A 20,825-nucleotide genomic window follows, 5' to 3' on the forward strand; every position below is an offset into this window, starting at 1 on the left:
TGTAGCTCCCAGTGCGGGAGCTGTGTCTATGTATGCGCAGAGGGGCAAGGCCAGCGAGAGCTCGCAGTATCTGCACACCAGTTTTTACGTACTTCACGGGGCTTCAGGGTAGCATGTAAACACTGGGATGCAGACGCCAAGAGCTCTCAGTGGTGCGAGCGTGAATAGGTGAACGTGGCACCCACACTGGAAACTACAGACTACAGCATGGCTAAAAACATGGCACTAGTGAGATTTTTTTAAACAATTTGGCACGCTGGGGCTTCAGGACATTTGGATTGCTTCAGACGAGCAGTATGGAAACATGTCCTGGTTTTATTATGTATTTTTTAACGTTTCAATCCTGGTTACCATTTGCTTCAGTTGTTTGGGAGATGAGTGCAGCGCCTTTTCGCTGTGAAACTACGGCAATGTTTTGTTGACTGTAACTTCACCTGTGTTTCCAGCGGCATGAGGGTGAAAATATAATGACTTAATTTTCATTACTGGGTGAACGATCCCTCTAAGGTCTTGCTTTGAAATTATTCCTCTGACTCAAGCAATGTGTTTTTAATGGTAGTCAAACTATGAATAATGAAGTTAGTGATTTGATATTTGATGTGGCTATGTAAATTTGAATCTGAGTCCAGGATAACCCCTTTGACTCTTAGTAATAAGAGAGAAGGACTGAAGGTGAGAGCTGACACTCTGTCTTTCATTTTGTGGCCCAAGGACAGTTATGTCGGTATTATCTCTGTTGAATTGGAGAACACTTTCACGCATCCAATGATTGATTTGCTGAAATACAGAATATTCACTGGCAGTGCAGTAAATTGCTGAATGATGTGGGTGACAGTTACTAATGATGGATAGCTGCTTGAGTGGGCGGATACTGTAGTAGAGTCTTGCAGAATAGCCACATTTTTTAACTACAGATGCATCTATTCGTTGCTTCCATTCCACTATTCGACACAACATGTTGAAACTTAACATTCATCTTTACTAGAGACTAACAAATTCCACATCAAACTGGATTGTTACCAGCCATCCACCCAATTGTTTCCTGCAAATTAAAAAAAAAAGGCTAAGCTTGCAATACGTCACCCACCAGTGGCAGGTGCATGTATTGGACAGTGTAGCATAGTGTATTCTGGTAGTTGTGGGTTTTATACCTCTTGAGCAAAACCAAATGCCACAGCATGTGTGCAATAAACTTTAATGGCTGCCCATCACAGTCTGACATTTAAAAAATGATGGCCTCATTGGTATTGACACAAATTAAAAATTCTGCAGGGAATTGTTTAATATTGAGTACAACATTGCACTTAGAATGGGGAGACAATGCACTGACACTTTGCATAAAAATAAATACCTCAAATGAAACAGTAAGTGCGTCAAATAGAGTGCTCCAGAGAGTACATTTCTCTGGCCGACGTGAACGTTAGCATCAGCCTGGTTCCCTCATTAAAAGGCCCTGGGGATTTTTCCATTGGGTTTCCTTTTTGGAACGTTTCTAGGATTTTTAAGACATTTCTAGGATTTTAGGATGTTTCTAGAAATTAGGACATTTCTGCTATTTTAGAACATTTCTAGGATTTTAGGACGTCTGTAGATTTTAAGGATGTTTGTATGAATGTAGCACATTTGTAGGATTTTAGGACGTTTCAAGGATTTCAGGACATTGGGGTCTTAGTTCTGGCACTTTTTTGATAAACAAGGTCCATTTTGATGTTGTTTTATGCACTCTGGTACGGTATAGATATATTTATACTAAAAGTACAAAAACAGTTATTTTTGTTGAGTTAGAAAATGGTTTGGGGACCATCTGGCACCTTATAAGGGGCAGGATGTGACCCATGGCCGTAACTTGAGTATCACTGTAAAACCCCACTTCAAAAAATCTGAGCTATTCCTTTAAGGTGGTAAAAAAGTTGTACTTAGTATTCATATTGTTGCCTGTAAAAAATACTGTAAACATCCAAGCCATGATTCTTTAATTTCTCAGTGAGGATCAGAGCTGCTGCTGTTTCCTCGCGTGCTGGTGCAGCTGCACACACTCCTCACACTGAGTTCCTTTATTTTCATCGCCGCGTGCACTCCAGCGCTGCCTGCTGACGGGCACGCGCGTAAAGGGGGGCGTGCGAGGAGCGCGGCGGAGGATCTAGAGAGCCCGTGAGAGCCGGTTAAGATACCAACCAACCAACCAACTCGCGAAATGGGTGGGGGGTTACTGCCCCTTAATGCTGCGTTCACGTGCTGCTCGTAAATCTCCTTTTCTGACTTTGACAACTGAAAAAATGTGTTTATCACTCGGCGGAGCCTTTAAATGCTTGTGGTTGACAGCTGATGATACAATAGATTTCGAAAAAGAGGCATTTTGTAACAGAATAATGAGGAGGAAAAGTGCGCTCATGCATTTAGCGGTCCGTGCGGTGGATTTTGGAAAAGATGCGCCAATGGTCACAGTTTGCATCCACTTCTCTGCGCTGCTTCCCTCGTGTAACGGCGCACTTGACAGAATTGAGAGGCGGGTCTTAAACCAGCGTCACACAGCTCTCCTGTTGCTCTGAGAGGAGGCAGGCCGGTGTTTTTCCACTGCCGCGGATGTCTCATGTCCCCCCGTTTTGAGAGACAAAGGTCAGAAAGAGAGGCTTATAAACAGGCTAAAATATAGGCAACCGACGCGTCCAGCCCTCAGTCGCTCTCACGGACACAGGAGGACACAGACAAGACGAAACGGACAAGGGACCACGCTCAGAGGACATTAAAAGGACAAAATAATACACAACATTACATCAACAGAGCAGGTAAGGGGAGAAAACACCCTCGGTGCACACCTTTAAAGCAGGATGACTGTGCTTCTTTTATTTTTTTTATTCTGATTTTATTCTTATTTTGATATAAAATGCGTGTTTTTGTGTGCGTTTGGCGTCTGAGTGAGATTTTTCCTGCATATCACAAGCAGTTAATGAGAGTTTATGTGCATTTATTGGTGGAAAAAATCAATTAAGAGTATTTTTGTTGTATCTTTTGGTGTTTTTGCTGATGTGTGCAGGTGGGGAAGCTGTACATGTTAATTTGGATACAGGCTGTTCTCTGCGTTGAATCGGTGGATTTCTTAATATCTTTATTGGTTTTTTTCCACGTCTTCTTCGTGTGTTAGGTGCAGACTGTTCCCCACATGCGGGCGTCAAACGGTTTTGGGGCATGTTTTATTTATAATTTATTAATATTTGTTATTTTCCGTCTCTTTTAGGATGTCGAGCAGTTCATTTATTTTAGACTTTTAAAATCTTTTACGCTCATTCAGTCTTTATCTTTTTTTTCCACATGTGTAGTTTCGTAGATTTGTTTTCCATTTAAACAAAAATATGTGACTTTGGTTTCTTTTTATATAACCCTTTTTTAAATTTTAATTCCGTTATTGGACGACATCAGAAAGGGGAAGTGAAGCGCTCGGAGCCGTGAGAAGGCGGAGATGCTCGTCAGCCGCACGTTGCACATCGTGCGCTGCTTCTCCTCACCACGAGCCTCCTCTCGCGCTCTCTCGCGCTCGCTCGCGCACTTTCTCTCTCTCCCTCTCTCTCTCTCTCTCTCTCTCTCTCTCTCTCTCTCTGTCTCTGTTTCCAGCCTTTTCTCATAGTCTCTCTTCCTTTGTCTCGTTTCCCTTTTTTTTTTGTCGGATCTCTCAGTTTGGCTCCCTTTTTTTTTAACAGCCTCGTGACAATGAAGAATAGATTTGGAATATGTTGAGGGGGAAAATGCAGCCGTGCATATTTTTGGATAATTTTGCAGATATGCGCTTTTGACACCTTAAATGTCAAATGCATGTAGAGACGCATCTCTGCATACGGTTTAGATTTGTATTAATAATTATAGTTGCTGTATTTGGTTGTTCTTGGGTCTGTTGGTGGTGTCTCTTGAGTTTATTTGTGTCTCGCGTTTCTTTTAACCCTTTGAAACCTGGACTTACTTCAATTTTCTTGTGCTGCATTCAGACGCCTTTAACGAGCATTTAAACCTTTGTGCAAATTGGTATGATTTCCTTCAAACACATGGGGGGAAAAGGCAAAAGGCAACAAGCAGCTTAGCAAGAAATTAAAAAAAAGGCTAGGGAAAAAAATCTAGAGAACTATATTTAAAATTATCATAAATATGTATTTTAAATCTATAACTCAAACAGAATATTTTTAAAGCAGTTCATGTCAGTTCCTTGTTTTTTTTTTTTACTCTACCCTTTTTATGTTGTTTTTTTTAACTAATTTTCAGGTAACTTTCTCATTTCTTGCTTGTTTCTTGGTAATTGCTTCTTAAGTTGCTTACTGCCTTCTTCCCATTTTTTCTTTTTTTAAGAAATCAAGCCAATTTGCTCAAATGCCAAAGGGTTAATGTAGGTGGTGGTTTCTTTTGTAGGGCTGGGTTTGATAGCAGTTGGGTTCATTTTATATCTGCTGCAATGTTGGAAAATTACCCAGAGTTGATAAAGTTCAAAGTCTAACCAACAGATTTTTTTTTTTTTTTTTTTAGCAAAGAGCACAATCCGTTACATTCAGGCAGCCAGGTATTGATGCACTGTAAAACTAAACTATGTGTTTTGATTTAGTAAAGTTTTTGTCCCGGCTGCCTTAAAGTTTTATGTTGACTGAATTTGAGAAGAAGCATTCGAACAAAACAAAAATACCTCAACTTGTCTTTTCAAATTCAGTCATTTTAGAATTTAAAGGCTGCCCAAACACTATTTTTTTCAAGTTAAACCACATTGTTTCTTTTTACAGTGTAAAGTCTTTTCGCAATGGTAACCTTAGTTTTAATTCTTAGAACTTAAATTCAAATGTTATATATAAAAAGACATTTAACCCTTTGAGACCTTGACATCACTTTTCTTGTGCTGCTGTCAGACGCCTTTTACAAATTGCAAGAAATTAATAGATTTACAAAAAAAAAATTTAAAAGCAAGGTAAAACTGTCTAGGGAATATGATAGGGAAAACTATATTTGTAATTATCATAGTAACATATTCAAAATTATGTTATTGTAATTTTTAAGCATTTTTTCAGGTCATTTTCTTGTTTTTTTTTTACTTTGTTTTTCTTTTTTACTGTCAAATATTTTCCTTATACTTTTTACAAATATCTTTGTAAATTTAGGTTATTTATTTTTTAGGTTGCTCATTGCTTTCTCCCCTTGCTTTTGAAAGAAATCAAGCCAGTTTGCTCAGATTTCAAAAGTTCAAACCACTGGTTCCTAGTCTGGGGTCCCAACCCCCACTAGGGGTCTCCAAAGCCTTACAGGGGGTCGCAAGATCTTCTTGATTTCAAGGGGTGTAAGAAAACGAAAGAAAATATATATATTACTGCCAGATAGCTCAACATGTAATCATTTTTTGTGAAGAAAACTAAATAAAGTTCTTGTTTTTTTAAATTTAGATTATTATTCAAGACAAAAACAATAAAAAATCTAACAAAAGCTATATTCACAGAGGCTTCGCTCTCTGCTTAATAGCCCAGTCCTGCAAAAAAGCAAGCAGTTAAAACAACCAAATAACTATTAGAACAATGGACAGAAGCCTATAAACTATGTGTGGTTATTAAAAAACATTATACAGAGAAAATCATGTTAAAAAGGTCCTAAAAGCATCAGGAGAGCTCGTCTCTGATGTAATATTCACAGGAAATGATCTGCTCCAAATTCATCCAAATCTCTTGCTTTACACAAACTTCCTGCCTTGTTATGCATTTAATATAATTTGAAATATCCATATAATATGTCAAAAAGGGGTTCCTTGCGGAAAATGGTTGGGAACCACTGATTTAAATAATTTAGATTTAAAACAAGTGATAGTTAAAGGTGCCTTATGTAGCTCTTGACAAAGATAGTTGATTGCTGAGTCTGGACATGGTAATGAAACTCAACCATCAGCTATCTTTTTCCAGATTTTCATAGCCCTTTTAATAGTTTTGATAAGCTGTCAAAACTGGATGCAAATCAATATTATCAAACTCCAGCCCAATAGTTCTGAGGATGTCCATGTTTGGTGTTACAGTCGATATCCTACAAGGATAACTGATGCAGGCGTTTGAAGGACTGGCAGGATGGAAACGTCTCTGAAACAGCGGGTCGATAAAAACTTCCCCTTAAACTAACAAAGTTCCTCTTGGTTTGCAGCACTTTGAAATGTGGTGACCAACCACACTTAGTCAGCATTTGAGGGAAATGTAGTAGGTGGCAGAAACCCCCCCAAGCACTAAGCTGTCTGTGTGCTGTCTGTGTGTGAGAGCTCCTAAACCTTTGAGACTTGGATCGACATCATTCTTTTTTTTTGTGCTGCATTTCACAAGTATTTCACAAGTATTTAAACCTCTGAAACCTAAGTAAATATGTTTGATTTCTTTGGAAAGCATGGGGAAAAGGCAAATAAAAGGCAAAAGGCAAAGAAAATAACAGAAAAAATAGTTTTGCTCATTGTCAGAAAATTTTCTTGTAACTTTTTATTAATTTCTTGCTAATTTGGGATAATTTCTTGTCAAGTTGCTCATCGCCTTCTTTCCCATATTTTTGAAAGAAATCGGGTTTTAAAGGGTTAATTTAATCCTGATATGGAGTGCTTGTCGTGTTTACCATGTTTTTGTGACCTGTTATCAGGTGTCTCATCGGGCGAGTTAGTCAACACCTGATCTGATTAGGTTCCAGTTCATCTGCACTCGGGCTGTGATGAATCAATGGCCATATCTGTGTATGAACACCTTAAAACACCCATTTTCCAAATTTGGTAATTTCAAAAATCCTTGGAGTTTTTTTTGGGTGGAGTTTTAGCTTCTGTAGGTGGCGCACTTACTCTTGCTGCTCCGCTGATCTTCCAGGTTCTTCATTTTATTATGCAAAAAGCATAACATGAATACAAGGAATGCATCACTTCCTGCACATATTTTTAGGTATCCAGTTGCATGTAAACAGTTAAAAAAATAACAGCTTTCATTGATTATGTAGATTTGACAGTTGTGCCATTTTATTTTAGTGGAAATTGACTGGGCTTTTATAGGTTTTGTTTGATGGTTGTCTCTCTGTCAGTCCTGTTAATCTTGTCACTGAGGAAGCTGCTGCAATAACTACAAGCTTGTTTGCCTTTAAAATTATTTAAATCATTAACCTGAGGGTAGTGAAACGTGCTGGTAAAATCCTTTACCACAAGGACGTCAGCATTCCCAGAGTAGTTTCTGCAAATGGAAACTGAGAGAGGAATAGAGTGCCTCCAGTGACACAGTGAATAAAATCATCACCACTTCCACTGGAGGAGCTGCCGTCAAACTTATTGTTTATGACCCCGTGTCCTTCAGCTCTTTCTGAACACCCGCTGCTGCTGTACATATTAACCATCATGAACCACTGACCCACATAACTACTGCTTTAATCTTGTACAATTTTATCAAATTGTGTTGTAATTTGAACAGCTAATTATCATAGTCAGCAGCTTTAGAAGGTCTCATTTACCTTTGCAGCTGAAGGTTAAAGCTGTGAAGTTGTTGATTTACAGTCGGCTCTCATCTGAGGGTCAAGCTTAATGTTATTAAAAGGAACGCCAAGTGCACATCCTCATGCAGCATGATGGAAGTCAATCATTCTGATAGAAGGTGAATGGCCAAGCTCCCCAGTAACAGCACCAGGCTTTGAGGCCAATTTTACATACTGGCCAAGAGTGAAATTACATTGCTCAGACCGTCACATGACGCCATGGGGCTAGACTTGGGCGGTATCATGGTATTACGGTATACCAGTGTATTTGAAAATCCATAAGGTATGTTTTTCAGTACCATCATAAATACTCATAAACTCACTGTATGAAGTGCACAGCACGCACCACTAGAACTCAGTCTCCAGTCCCTGCAGGGAGAACAGGGAGCTGAGTTGAAAGTGAGATATAAAAAAAATGCTGTTATTCCCTACGGTCTCTCCCTGCCGTTGCTGGCCACCAGCTGTTTACAGTCCTGTAACTTATCCTTCCAACACTAGGTGTTGCAGGGTCTTTCAGCTTGACTGCTTGTCTAAGCAGTAGAGACCGGAGACTGAGCTCTGGTGGTGCATGCTGTGCACTTCATCCAGTGAGTTTAATATAATGAGGAGGGGCTGTATTTATGACAATACTAAATAACTTACCTCTGGGATTTCTAAGTACCCTGGTACACAGTGATACAGTGATACCGCCCAAGCCTAGTTGATGGTGAGTTACAATAGATGCTGGTATGATAACCATTATAGTTGACTGTCTGCCATGATTGTTATTAACCAAAAAATTCAGGTTTTGTATCGATCTCAATTGATGGTATTTCATTGTGCATGAACTTCACTTAAGGTGTCACCTGCTGGTAAAACTGTGAGTAGTTCCTCCTTATTTTTAAGAATCTGATGATTTACTGGTAGCAGATTATTTTGTGATCTGACTCAGTGAAATCCCATTAGCAGTTTGTACTTCCCACCTATCTGTCATGACATGAATGCAGGGTTAGGATGATAAAAGCAGCTGGTGCATTCTTGCAGCCAACACATAATTCATTATAAACCCTGGCTTAGTACTGAACTGACTCACTCAGGATAAGAGCACGGACCTCTATCAGGGCCAACCTCCGCTCAACAACCAAAATAACCCAATGCTTCGTGGAAAATTTGGAAGAATCTGAGTGAGTGAGAATGAGATGTCAGCAGTGTGTGTAAACAGGACCAAAGCCTATTTTCACCTAAAAGATATCATATGATTAGAATGCAAAAGACTTACCGAGAATCAGCAGTGACTGTTGACTTTGGCCAGATAAGACTGAAAGGTAAGCACCTCTCAGTTTTCCTGTAACTTTTTACACTTCCTGTTATCTCTGTGCTTTTCACTCTCTCACATGCAAACTCTGTCTTGTTGTGATTTTCTTTGCTACGCTTTCTGTCTGTTATCCTGTGCTGTCTCAAACCTCCTCAGTTTCATTTTATCTGTTGCATCTGTCTCGGCCTCTATCTGCATGTGACTCATTTTTCTGTCACTCTGTTTAGTATCTTCTGTCTGTGTCTGTTTACCCCTCCTTTTTTCTTGGTTAACTTTTAACAGCTCTTTCTTTACCCTCCTTTGTTTTGTCCCTTTGCCCATCACTTGTTTCTCCATCTTTTTTCTCTCTCTCCGTCTGACTCCCTTTTCTCCTCTTCATGCCCCATTTTTTTCTCTCGCACAATTATACGCACAATGAAGTCTGTCTCTTTCTATTTCTCCAAGACTAAAGTGATTTAAAAGGAGGTGTGTGGAAGGAGGCAGGGGGTAACATGAGGGGAAGATGTAAATTGAGTCAAAAGGAAGAAGAAAAAATGAAAAAATAAGATGTGAGTCAAAACAGAGCAAGAAGGGAGGACAGAGAGGATAGGAGGATGAGTGGAAGAGGAAAGAAGGAGAGGAAGGGAGGTAAAAGTAAACAAGAACATGTGGAGGAGAAGGAGTAATTGAGATGGTGAGAAGTTGAGAGAAGAGTAGGAGGTGTGGGAAGAAGGGAGAGAATGAGAAAATGAGGGGGAGGGGAAAAGATAGGAAAGAAAGAAACAACAGAGAGAGGAGATGAGGATGGACCATTGACTTACAATAATGCAGCCAGTGTTATTCAGTTTCCACAGTCATTAAAATCCTGGAAAAGTCATGGAATTTTACAAAAACATTTTCCAGGTCTGGAGAAGTTACATTATTAGTGAAAACCATTGGAGGTTTGGGAAGGTCATGTCATCTTTGTCATGTGCAATGAAATTATTACAGTAATACTACATGGATAATGTCTATGTAATGTAAAATGATGGCAAATTTATTTTCTGTATCTGTCAGTGTAACATAGCTGTGTGTGAGACATTTTGTTCACTATCACTTGCATTTCTTCATTTTCTTCCCACGTTCCTTCTCTGCCTAATGTAGCTGAAATTATGTTTCAACTTAACTGAAATGCTGGACAAGTGGGGCAAGAAAAAGAAAGATGTTTTGGGTCCTCAAAAAGTCATGGAAAAGTTTGGAAATTTTGTCCATGAAAATGGGTGGGAACCCTATATGTGACCATAACAAAACTGAAAGGGAAAGGAGGTGATTGAAGGAGTATGAGGAGGAGTGATAGAATGTGGAGCAGAGGAGGAGGATGGAGGAGAGTGGAGGAGAGGAGTGGATTTAATAGGTGGTCAGCCCAGTGGAAATGTACATGGTCTTAAAATAGGAGAGTGTGTTATGTAAGTGGTTTGAAAGTGTGTGTGTGTGTGTGTGTTTGTGTGTGTAATGCTAGCTGGCTTCTGAAGTCACTACATGAGTCGCGGCCCAAAAATCACACACACACACTAGACAATGAGTCTCTATGTTTTACACCGAGCTTTTGGCCCGAGCTTTTAAATCGTCCCACAGTTCATAGCGATTCCCACGGCCAGTCTCGCTCTCTCTGGAGGTCGTCTTGCAGGCAACGGTGCAGCAACAACATATCCTGCTGATGTATCACTGCTGTTATCTGAGAACTCCCGACAGTAACTCTGATGACTTTCTATCAGTACGTTTACATGCACAGTTTAGTCGCTGGGGTTATAGCTCGATTGGGCCATTTAACTGGATGAATGTCCTTGTCCCAGTATACAAGCAAACAAGGGAGAATCAATTTATTGATGGAAGTATGTTCGACTCCTCCACAGTTGGTGGAGATACGTCTCCTTTCGGCCAACTGCTGTTGGACTATTCTTCCAGTTGAGCTATTACATCACAAACCAAACAAGTTAGCGAGTGTCTCCCCGTCTGTTTAGAAATGCATGGTTCTTGCTCTAGCACTCGCCATGTTGATACCTTTGTCTTGTTTTGTTTTCTTTCCCGCTTCTTCTTCTTTTGTTTTTTTTCTGGCTTTCTTCTACGAATTTAAGCCATTTCACTTCCAGGTCAAAGGGCACGTGCCTTTGCACTGCCCTCGGCCAGTTCAGGTTCGATTAAGGCGTATACATGAAAGAGTAAATTAATTTAGTCCAACTTCAAGAAATTCGACTGCGATGCGATTTCATTTGGACTTACACGTTAACATGTATTTTAGAAGTCCAGTTTTAGTCAGTCTAACACAATAATTTGACTTTTTCAAACGTAAATGAGCTTTATGACATTGCTTCCTGTGGGTCTTCAGATGGAGCTTCTCTGGGTGGCGCTCTTTTCTTTGGCAGGTTAGCGATGGCAGCTACTTCTGCTCAAGCTCACTGCTCAGTTCCATCCATTATCTGCTGATTATTGGGCTTCAAGGTAGCCGTTATGTCCAACTCCCCAGGCATGTCCTTTTTCAGAATCTAGTCTCCTGGTCTTTGAACATCTACTCAGCAAAGCGTCCAGAAAACAGATGCTGGAATCACCTCAGCTGGCTCCTTTCAATGCAGAGGAGCAGCAGATCACATGAATGAGCTCCTGACTGTATCTCTAAAGGCCCAGACATGCCAAACAGATATCAAAGACTAGCGGTGATGAAGCCGACTGTTGCTTAACCTTACTTCTTCTTTTTTTTTGTTTTACTTAACTCCACTTTTAAAACCCTGGCAAAACAGGTTTGCATGGCTATGAGTGTGGATCCAGTGTGAATGATTCAGGCCAATCCATTGGTCTCTAGTGATTAGCTGGGGAAAATCAACCCTCCCCCATGAAATTGGTTGGATCGGACACATTGTTAGAGTGGCAATCAAAATTGTGTGAAACGAGTGGACAATTTTGTCTGTCAGGCAGCTTGTTGGCATAAGGCTCTATGAAACCCAAGAAAAGCATGCAAAGTATTGACAATGGTAGGTGTCTTTAAAATGCTTTTTTTATGTTCAGAGTGGCACCATTTACCTTTCGGCTGTTTGGTTTTAAAGCCTATAATGAATATTTCTCAACAATGTCAAAAAGGACTGCAGTTTGCAAACTGCTTGGAAGAACTACACTGAAATTTTCAAAGAATTTCAAGTACAAAATGCATCACTTCCTGTACAGCAGAGATTTCGATATTGCAAAGTGCTACAAGAGGGTAAATATGTTACACAATTGTGAAAGCCTTTGTTAACTTGACAAGGTTAAAAGGAGGATGCAGAAACATAAAGTAGCCCAACAAACATCCATTTATATTAACACACACAGATTACTTCTTCAATTATTGATATTAATGTGCATCAGTATTGATCGTGGATCTTATTAACTCTCATCCTATTCCTCTGTATCTCCACTTTCTTTCTTTCTTTCTCCTTCTTGTTCAGGAGCGTTCATATTGTTATAGGTTTTAGATGGCTAAATATGCCAGTTAATGCTAAATGAAAGTTTAGTATGGAAACAAGGCCCATGTCTTGGAGATTAACCTCTTCAAAATAACAATATTTGGTTAATGTCCTGGCATATTTTGCTTTATTTGATTGGTTTCCTTGGAGATGGATTACAGGGAGGGGGGAAACCAGAAAAGGGGTATTTTTTTTATCTATCATTTCATGATAGTGTATCATATGTGACTAAGAAGTCTCATTTAATACATTTCACTCATTCTAACAGCGGTAACTATTAAAAAGGTAATTAAAAAGCTTCTGTGGAGTGCCACAAGGCGCATTTCTGGCCCCTCTACTTTTTAAAATATGTATTGTTTGTACAGGGGCTCATCATTTGCAAGGATTGAAATTTTTTGTTGTTGTTTTGACTGTCATTTAGTGACACCTAACTCTATATTGGTGTCCATCCTGTTCATTTTTTTATTCACAGTCATTTCATTCAAGTGTTTCCATTTTTTTTCATGGTTACAGAGCATCATACATTGTAGCTGGTCTCATTAATATGCCACTCTGCTTCTGTACTGAAAGTAATATTACTTTAATTCATGGCCATTACTGTCTACTGCTGTTAACTGTTTGTCACAGATATAATGGAGTCCACTGTCTCTCCAAGCCGGAAATACTTAGAAGTATGCACACACACACACACACACACAGCTTCCTCTGTGTTATTAATTAACTGTGTAGGAAGTTAGCCATGAAGTGAAATGTGTGTGTTTGTGAAATCATTAACTCGTTTTAGGGATCTTTAGACGGATGCCAAATATACTTTACATATAAGCAGAACGCCGGCAGAAAAAGCATACCAATTGTACAGATCACAATCCACAAAAAACAGTTGAAAGAGGAAATTGGTTGAGCTTTCGAAACCAGAAAAGTGAGTTTTTTTCCCCCTCTTTGCATTCAGCGGCTCTCTCCTTTATCTGAGTGCAGATCTGTATAAGCACATTTTGCTGGAAATACTTTCTCACTGAAAGAAGAATGTCATCCCAATGTTGTGTTTTATCTCTGTCTTTCATGTTTTTATTGATTGTTCTGTAAAAGAAGCTACTGCGTCTACAATATCTTTATGGTAAAAAAGATTATTTTGGAAACGGCACACAGAAAATAATATATGTGTATCAGTAGGCAGCGACAGAAGAGCCGTCTTGTCCTCGATCCTGCTCAGGGTAAATATCTTGCAGAGAGTGAGTGATAGAGACAGAGAGACAGGAGCTGAGGGTACAGCAGTCTGGCAGATGGAAAGAGATAAAGACATGACATTTTCCACAATGACAGACATCTGCTGACTACCAAGTATGTCTCTCTCTCCCTCTGAATCTCTCTCTCATGGTCATGGTCAGGTGGAAATTTACAGCTCTGGTTGTGTCAGTGTGGCCCCAAATGCACTGCTCAGACATTCTGACCAATCACAGAGCAATTTTTAATAGTTAAGGGATAGTTAAGGGAGGGTGGACGCAGAGGAAGGGTTGAATTTCTATTTCACCACTCTATTAGAAATTCCAGACTTTTATTTTTTTCATAATGGGCGGCTTACAGACAGTTTTAAAGTCTGGCAACATCGTCAAACATGGAATTTTAATGGAAGGTATTAAAGTTGGGTGGTATTTTAATTTTCATGCCTTCATACGTCACATGGCGGGTTTCCAAATTGCACATATTGAAACTGCGAATGTAAAATATGTCAGATGAAAACAAAAAACTCCCTTTTATCACAAACCTTATATCATTTTACACTGATATAAGGTGGTATTTCAGTTGATTCGAAAAATCCATATTTCATAAAACTGCTATGGAAACACTTTTTTTTTGCTTTTATAGGTCACATGACACTACGGCTATGTGCTTTTCAGTGGGAACTGGTGTCCTTGGGCAGGATGCAGCAGGTGCTACAAGAGCTGTTACTGCATCACAAAACTATTTAAAAGTTGAGCCAACCATCCAAAGTTTTTAATCCACAATTCCTCAGTGAAATCGTGGACTGTCACCCTCCCAGAAATGTAATCTATCTAATCTAAAAATCCTCTACAGCAAATTTTCACCTTATTTTTGGCAGTTTGCAGGACATTTCTAGCCAAGTTGCTCATTTTTTTTTTCCGTGTTTGATATCAAATCAATTTTCTCAGGTTTCAGAGGGTTAAACTTCTTAAAGTCGTGGAAATTAATTGAATTTTATGGAAAGGCTGTAGAAAAGTTTTAAAAATTCATTGGTTGAATTGTTTGCGGACCCTAAATACCACCAGTCACCAGTTAAATGCTGGAAAGTCTTGAGTTGTGGCCCGTGTGTCGGTCTTTCAGTCACTTTGACGGGCAGCCAGCCTTGGTCAAGTGGTCCCTTTAAAATCTGAAAGTCTGTTAAGATTTTCATGTACTGATGGCAGAATTTAAAGGCAGTGGATTAATTTCAAATCAGTTCTCACTAGATTTCTTCTCTGTCTCCTGTTTCTACAGAATGGCTCAAAAAGAGAAACTTCAGTGCCTGAAGGATTTCCACAAGGACACTCTGAAGCCATCTCCTGGTAAAAGCCCTGGCACCCGGCCTGAGGACGAGGCAGAGGGCAAACACCCCCAGCGGGAGAAGTGGGCCAGCAAGCTGGACTTTGTTCTGTCTGTGGCTGGCGGCTTTGTTGGTTTAGGGAACGTCTGGCGTTTCCCGTACCTCTGCTATAAGAATGGTGGAGGTAAGGCACTATTTATTTGCATAGAGGGCAAGCTGCACATCAAACATGCTCTCAAATTCCACATTGAGCTGCTTTGGATTTATGCTGATGATGTTTTCACTTCGACCAGGTGCATTTCTCATCCCCTACTTCATTTTCCTGTTTGGCGGAGGCCTGCCGGTCTTCTTCCTGGAGGTTGCCCTGGGTCAGTTCACCTCTGAGGGTGGCATCACCTGCTGGGAGAAGCTCTGCCCCATCTTTACTGGTACGTAGCTCCTCACCAGTTGATTAAATTGTGTATTTGTTTGCATTACTTTTGGGGCAAGCAGCAAGAAGAATGGGTGTGGAGGTGACGCTGTGAGCGGATGACTTGCTCACCCGCATCAACAGTGTCTCAGGTGTGTTTGGTCTCATGGGGGCTTTAAAACTCTTGTCATGGACAACCCCTCGCTTAACGTCATGAGCATCATTCTGAAATTGTTGTTTACCTTCACATGGGGACAGAACACTTAAGATCATTAACACTGAGCTTGAACGGGCATGATTTAAGTACATTTGAGGGGTCAAACAAACTAATTTGATCCTCAAAAGACCAAACTAAAGCCTTTAATGTTGTGTATGGTCCGCAGACTTTTGATCTTTTAATAGTTTCATGAACTTGAGTATGGTTACTTGAAAATATTTAAAATCTTGCAAAGGTACTCAAAAGAAGGTCAAAAGAACTTTGAGAAATTGAATGCAGAGATTTAACATTGTCTTCAGACACAGTAGGCAGCTCTTTTCAGCGAAAAACCTCTTAAAACTTACTCTACACTGCCAACAAAATGTTGATATATTGTTTGTATTCTTTGTGAGGAAGAAAAAACATTTTTCTCTTGTAAAAGGTTTTGTCTACGTCCAACGGTGCACATAATACCACCGTAGTTAAACAATATTACATGCAAATAACACCCATTTTCCACTGCAATTAGTGCATGATTTTGGAGATTTAAAAACAGGTGACTGTCTCTTTTCCCATTGCTAGCTGACATGTGACACATGTACAATGCACTGCAGTAGACGAGTATGCTTTTCTATTTTTTGTTATGGTGATTACTTTTTATTTTATATGAAACAATTAAATCATACTCTTTAAATTTCAGCGCTGAGTACTTCGGATTGATATTCGAGCCCTGCTTGGACGAAGACTGATGGTATTTTGTGGTAGCATGTTATGGATTTGGTTAGTCACAGCCGATTGGAGCTGTGACTAACAAATACCCGTGACTACTGCAGAGTCATTTGACCCTGGAATGAACTCTGTACACATCTGTAATCTACTGGCAATGGGAAAGCAGTCTATAGCCTCTTTCTAGTGGGGTTACCCGTGTTTGAATGTGCATGTGTGAACTTTGGTGGTGAAGGAGTAAATGAGATCACAAGGAAATGCAAAAAGACAGAAAATAACAACAGAAAGAGGTAAAATAAAGGCAGGGACACAAAATGACCTCTGACAGACACAATTATGTTTTAAGAGACAGAAAATTACCTAAAGGGACACTAAATTACTCCAAAGCAACACAAAAACACAAAGCAACAAAAAGAGGCGAAACCACCATAAAGTCTGTGTGTTTTGCTCCTGAGAGCAAATTTTTTGCATATTTGTGCTCAGAGGCCCTTTGTCTCTGTGAGAGTAGATGTTAAAATTAGGCTTGTGGCACTTCACTGCAAACACAGTTTATTACCTGTTTGAACCAATTGTGGTGTGTTGCTGTCATAGCTCTGCGTCAAGCCCCGCCCTCTGCTCCGCCCTCCTGACATCTCGCCGATGACTGACAAGCACACAGCACGGTGTCACCTGCCTTTTTCCTGCCCAACTACTCTGCTTAAATTTTTCCAGACCTCTGTTGTTTTTCACAGAGGAATGGCTGTGCAACATAAGGCTGAGTCACACCAGACTCTCGGCCAATCAGACTGCTGAGACTTTACCCTGCAACCGTTACCAGGCAACCAGGGCTGTGCTGGTACACCAACACACTGAGGCCTCTATTCTGCCTCAACCTCCTCTAGCTCTCACCTCGTCTCCTGTGAAAACCTTCGCTCTTCCAGGAAAGCATATTTAGAGATCTTAGATGTTGTCTCGGATTTTACTTCTTCTATCACAAGGAGAGTCATAATCCTCTTTCTTCAGTCCAACTTCTCTCTCCTTTTTTCCGTCGTAACCTTTTAATGTCCTGACTAAGAAAAAAAGCAGTGGATCTTTTTTTCTTTGCATTTTTAATTTCACAAAAATCTACGATTTTTTTTTAACACACCCCATACCGAACGGTTGAGATGTCTTTTTATGGTAATTATAAAACGGAAAGAAAGAAAAAATCTAAATTAAAAATTATGTCATATTGCTTGTACTATGTTAGTATACAATATATTACAATTTGTGACCATGGTACCAGTACTAGTCTACTTTTTACATATATTCTAGTTATATATATATATATTTACCGTTACAGTAAATAATGGTAATCATACTGATATTTTTCATCAACTATATAATGACATGTAATTTATGGTATTAACAATAAATATTCATTCTTTATTTTTATTTAATAAAATTTACCATCATAGCAACAATACCTTTGCAAGACCAATTTAACCATTTGGTTAAGCATAGATTTAGCCAGTAAAACATCATACTGATTTAATCGCATATATAATGGATAACATTGAATGTATCAATTAGTAACAATGAATGACCAGAATTTCATTAATTTCTTAGCAAATAATCAGTTTTAAATACAATAACCCAAAGCAATATTCTTGATTTCTTTTAAATACATGGGTAGAAGCCAATATGCAATGACAGACGAAATAATTTTTTTTAAAAAAGTAAAAATGACTAAAAGTGTAATTTTTTCCCAGCCACGTTATTTTTTTCTAATTCTAGTAATTTTTGCCGTTTGTGAAACATTTTTTATAAAGTTGTGCATTGCCCAAGTTTTTTTTATTTTATTTTTTTGATGCACAAATTTAAGTTTTAAGATTTGAATTGTGAAAGGTGTCTGAAAGCAGCTCCAGAAAAGTGATGCTGCTCCAGGTTTCAAAGGCTCAAAGACACGGCGACATCCAGTGGATTTTCTCAACATAACATACCTAAACTGAATGGTAGAGATGGCTCGATATAGTGACTCAAAATGTGCTCTTCCAAACAGCTGAGCAGGACGTTTAAGCAGCATCTCCTTCCCTCTCCTCCCTCCCGAGCTTCTCCGCTGCTCTTTTTCCATTTCCCTCATCAGTTCTTCTCACCTCCCCCTCTCCTCCTGTTCGCCACCAGCTGATTTAGGTTAACATATTCATCACTGTTTTCTGATTTTTAATATTCATACTGACGATTTCGTCTCGGGCACATAAGCCTCTCTCTGATTCTGCCTCGTTCATTGAATTTACTTTCAGTAATTCTATCGTCTTAACCGCTTGTAGTTTCATTATCTTCTTTTAATTATTCACTTAAGCTGCGGTTCTCACTCTCACATGTACACACGGTCTTTCTCCCTTTCAGGCACATTATCCCTCTGCCGTCTTGCACACACACACACACACACACACACACACACACACACACACACACACACACACACACACACACACACACACACACACACACCCAAGACGGTGTACAGAGTGTCCCAAATCACGCGTTGCTACGGCAACAGCGCGGCAACACATCAGAGAGATGGAGAAAGAGAGAGAAAAGCAGAGCAGCGAGATCTGAGGAGCCGTGAGTTGGATTGATAAAGATGAGAAAAAGGGGGAGAGAAATAAAGGCAGAGAGACAGAGAGGATGGATGGAAAAGAGGAGAGACTGAGAGGAAAAAGCGGGAGACGAGAAAAACAGAGACAGAGGGAAGAGAAGACAAACAGAGAGGAGTACAGAGGAGGAACAGAGTGAGACAGGAGTGTTACAAACCTGGCTCACTGGTTTGCAACAAAGAGGGAGTCCACACAAAGTTTGCCAGGGAATAAGGAGATGTAATTTAACTAAACATAATTAAAAGGAAAATAAGGTGCATATCAGTAGATCAGTGTGTGAGGTGGAATGAGGTGTGTGTGTGTGTGTGTGCACAACAAACAAAGAACAAACCAAACTTAACTAAACCATGTCGGCCATGTAGCGTCAGCTGCTCAACCACCAGAGAGAGAGAGCAGAGTGACTCCAGCAGCCCTTTTATAGAGGTAGGCCCCGCCTATAGGTGTGCCCAGCCATTTAGACGGCCCAACTACTCTGGGGCTGCAGCAAAGGAAGAAGCTGAGGAGAGAGGCACAGATTAGTGAGGCCGTCACAGGAGGGACAAAATGGAGGGAACAAGGAGAGAATGGAAAATAAAGCAAGGAAAGAGAGGGGGAAGAAAGTGAAAGGATGATAAAGGAAACTGAAGGAAAAGCGATCCATCTGTGCTATTTGTATGTCGTGTACACCTTTGTGTAAACACATGGGAAAAATAAATGTTATGGTAATAAAGTGTTCAGGATTTGAACCGAAATAAAAGCGAGAGACTTGAAAGAGAGTCGAGACGCATCACTCCAGACGTCTGAATTGCTGCCCACGTCTGTGATTTTTGAAAAGGGTCTTGTGTTGTGCCCATTGAAAACAACCAAGCCAATTCAGTCTGTCCATTCCAGTTTAATCCATCTCAAAGAGGCGAGCACTCAGAGAGCACAGACCTTCGCCATGGCCAAGTGCCCTATATCTCACAATGAAAGTGAAAAATAAATGGTGTATCTGCCCTCAAATTTTTATCTGCTGCAAAATTTAATTGGATCTTCCTTTGACCCCTGCTGCATCCCTCCACCAAGACTTTCTTCACAAGTATATTTCAAAAATGTAGCGTTTTCTTGCCTTTTGGCATTACGTTCATATAACCCTTTTAAATAAAAGAAATGAATAAATAAAAATAGCTCCCTGAGGTTTTACAAAGTAAAAGCTCCTTCCATGCTGACACTTTCTCTGTACTTTAAATTCATTCATTTCCTCGGCGATCATTAAAATAAAATGCAGATAATCTGCAAATGCCAAATATCGGCCTCGATAATCAGCAGGGCCGATGATCTGTTGAGTCTTAGTCATGGTTACATGTGAGTCTCTACCTGACTCAGAATTACGCCCGTTATGTCATCTAACAAAGAGATCCTTCCAGATGATTCCTCACGTGTCAAGTCAGACAGTTCATCGTTACAGTGGTTATGTGCGTCAAAAAGGATCATTTTTTAATGTAAACAGAGCGTACGAGGTCAGCCGAGGTCAGCAGACGAGCACAAGAAATGACATCATGGAGGCGGACGCGTCTGTTTGTTTGATCAGCACTGTTCCATGTGATCTGAGCAAGTCGCTGTGTGTGTGTGTGTGTGTGTGTGTGTGTGTGTGGTGTGTGTGTGTGTGTGTGTGTGTGTGTGTGTGTGTGTGTGTGTGTGTGTGTGTGTGTGTGTGTGTTGAGAGATGTTAGATGCTTTTGGGCAGCTGCTAATTAGCTGAGTGATTAAAACGACATGATGCGGTGGTGAAATACTTCACACTTTCACACACACTCTGAAGACACACACTCTGAAATTCAGTTCACAGAGACCAACACATTATCCACACACTCCCCCTCTCACTCTCTCTCACACACACACACACACACACACACACACACACACACACACACACACACACACACACACACACAGATGGCCAATGACGTTGAAGGACATTAATTTGGATGAGTGGCCTCGGTCGGCGGTGTGTGTTCACTGATAGCACACACACACACACACACACACACACACACACACACACACACACACACACACACACACGCGCACACACACACACACACACACACTCATAAATTGTACTAATATACTTATGAGGACCCT

At 40.0% G+C, this 20,825-nt stretch overlaps 1 protein-coding gene across 1 annotated transcript in view; it reads left to right on the top strand.

Moving 5' to 3' along the window:
• Nucleotides 1-2,540: 2,540 nt before the first annotated feature.
• LOC121960466 (sodium- and chloride-dependent taurine transporter-like) overlaps nt 2,541-20,825 on the top strand; it is a 38,255-nt gene continuing 19,970 nt past the window's right edge. Inside the window, exons 1-3 of the mRNA XM_042510174.1 lie at nt 2,541-2,786; nt 14,728-14,957; nt 15,067-15,201. Coding sequence (XP_042366108.1) covers nt 14,729-14,957; nt 15,067-15,201 — 364 coding nt within the window. The 5' untranslated portion in view covers nt 2,541-2,786; nt 14,728. The remainder of the gene's footprint in view (nt 2,787-14,727; nt 14,958-15,066; nt 15,202-20,825) is intronic.

Source organism: Plectropomus leopardus, chromosome 2 (genome assembly GCF_008729295.1).
Source record: "Plectropomus leopardus isolate mb chromosome 2, YSFRI_Pleo_2.0, whole genome shotgun sequence".
NCBI classification, from domain to species: Eukaryota; Metazoa; Chordata; class Actinopteri; order Perciformes; family Serranidae; genus Plectropomus; species Plectropomus leopardus.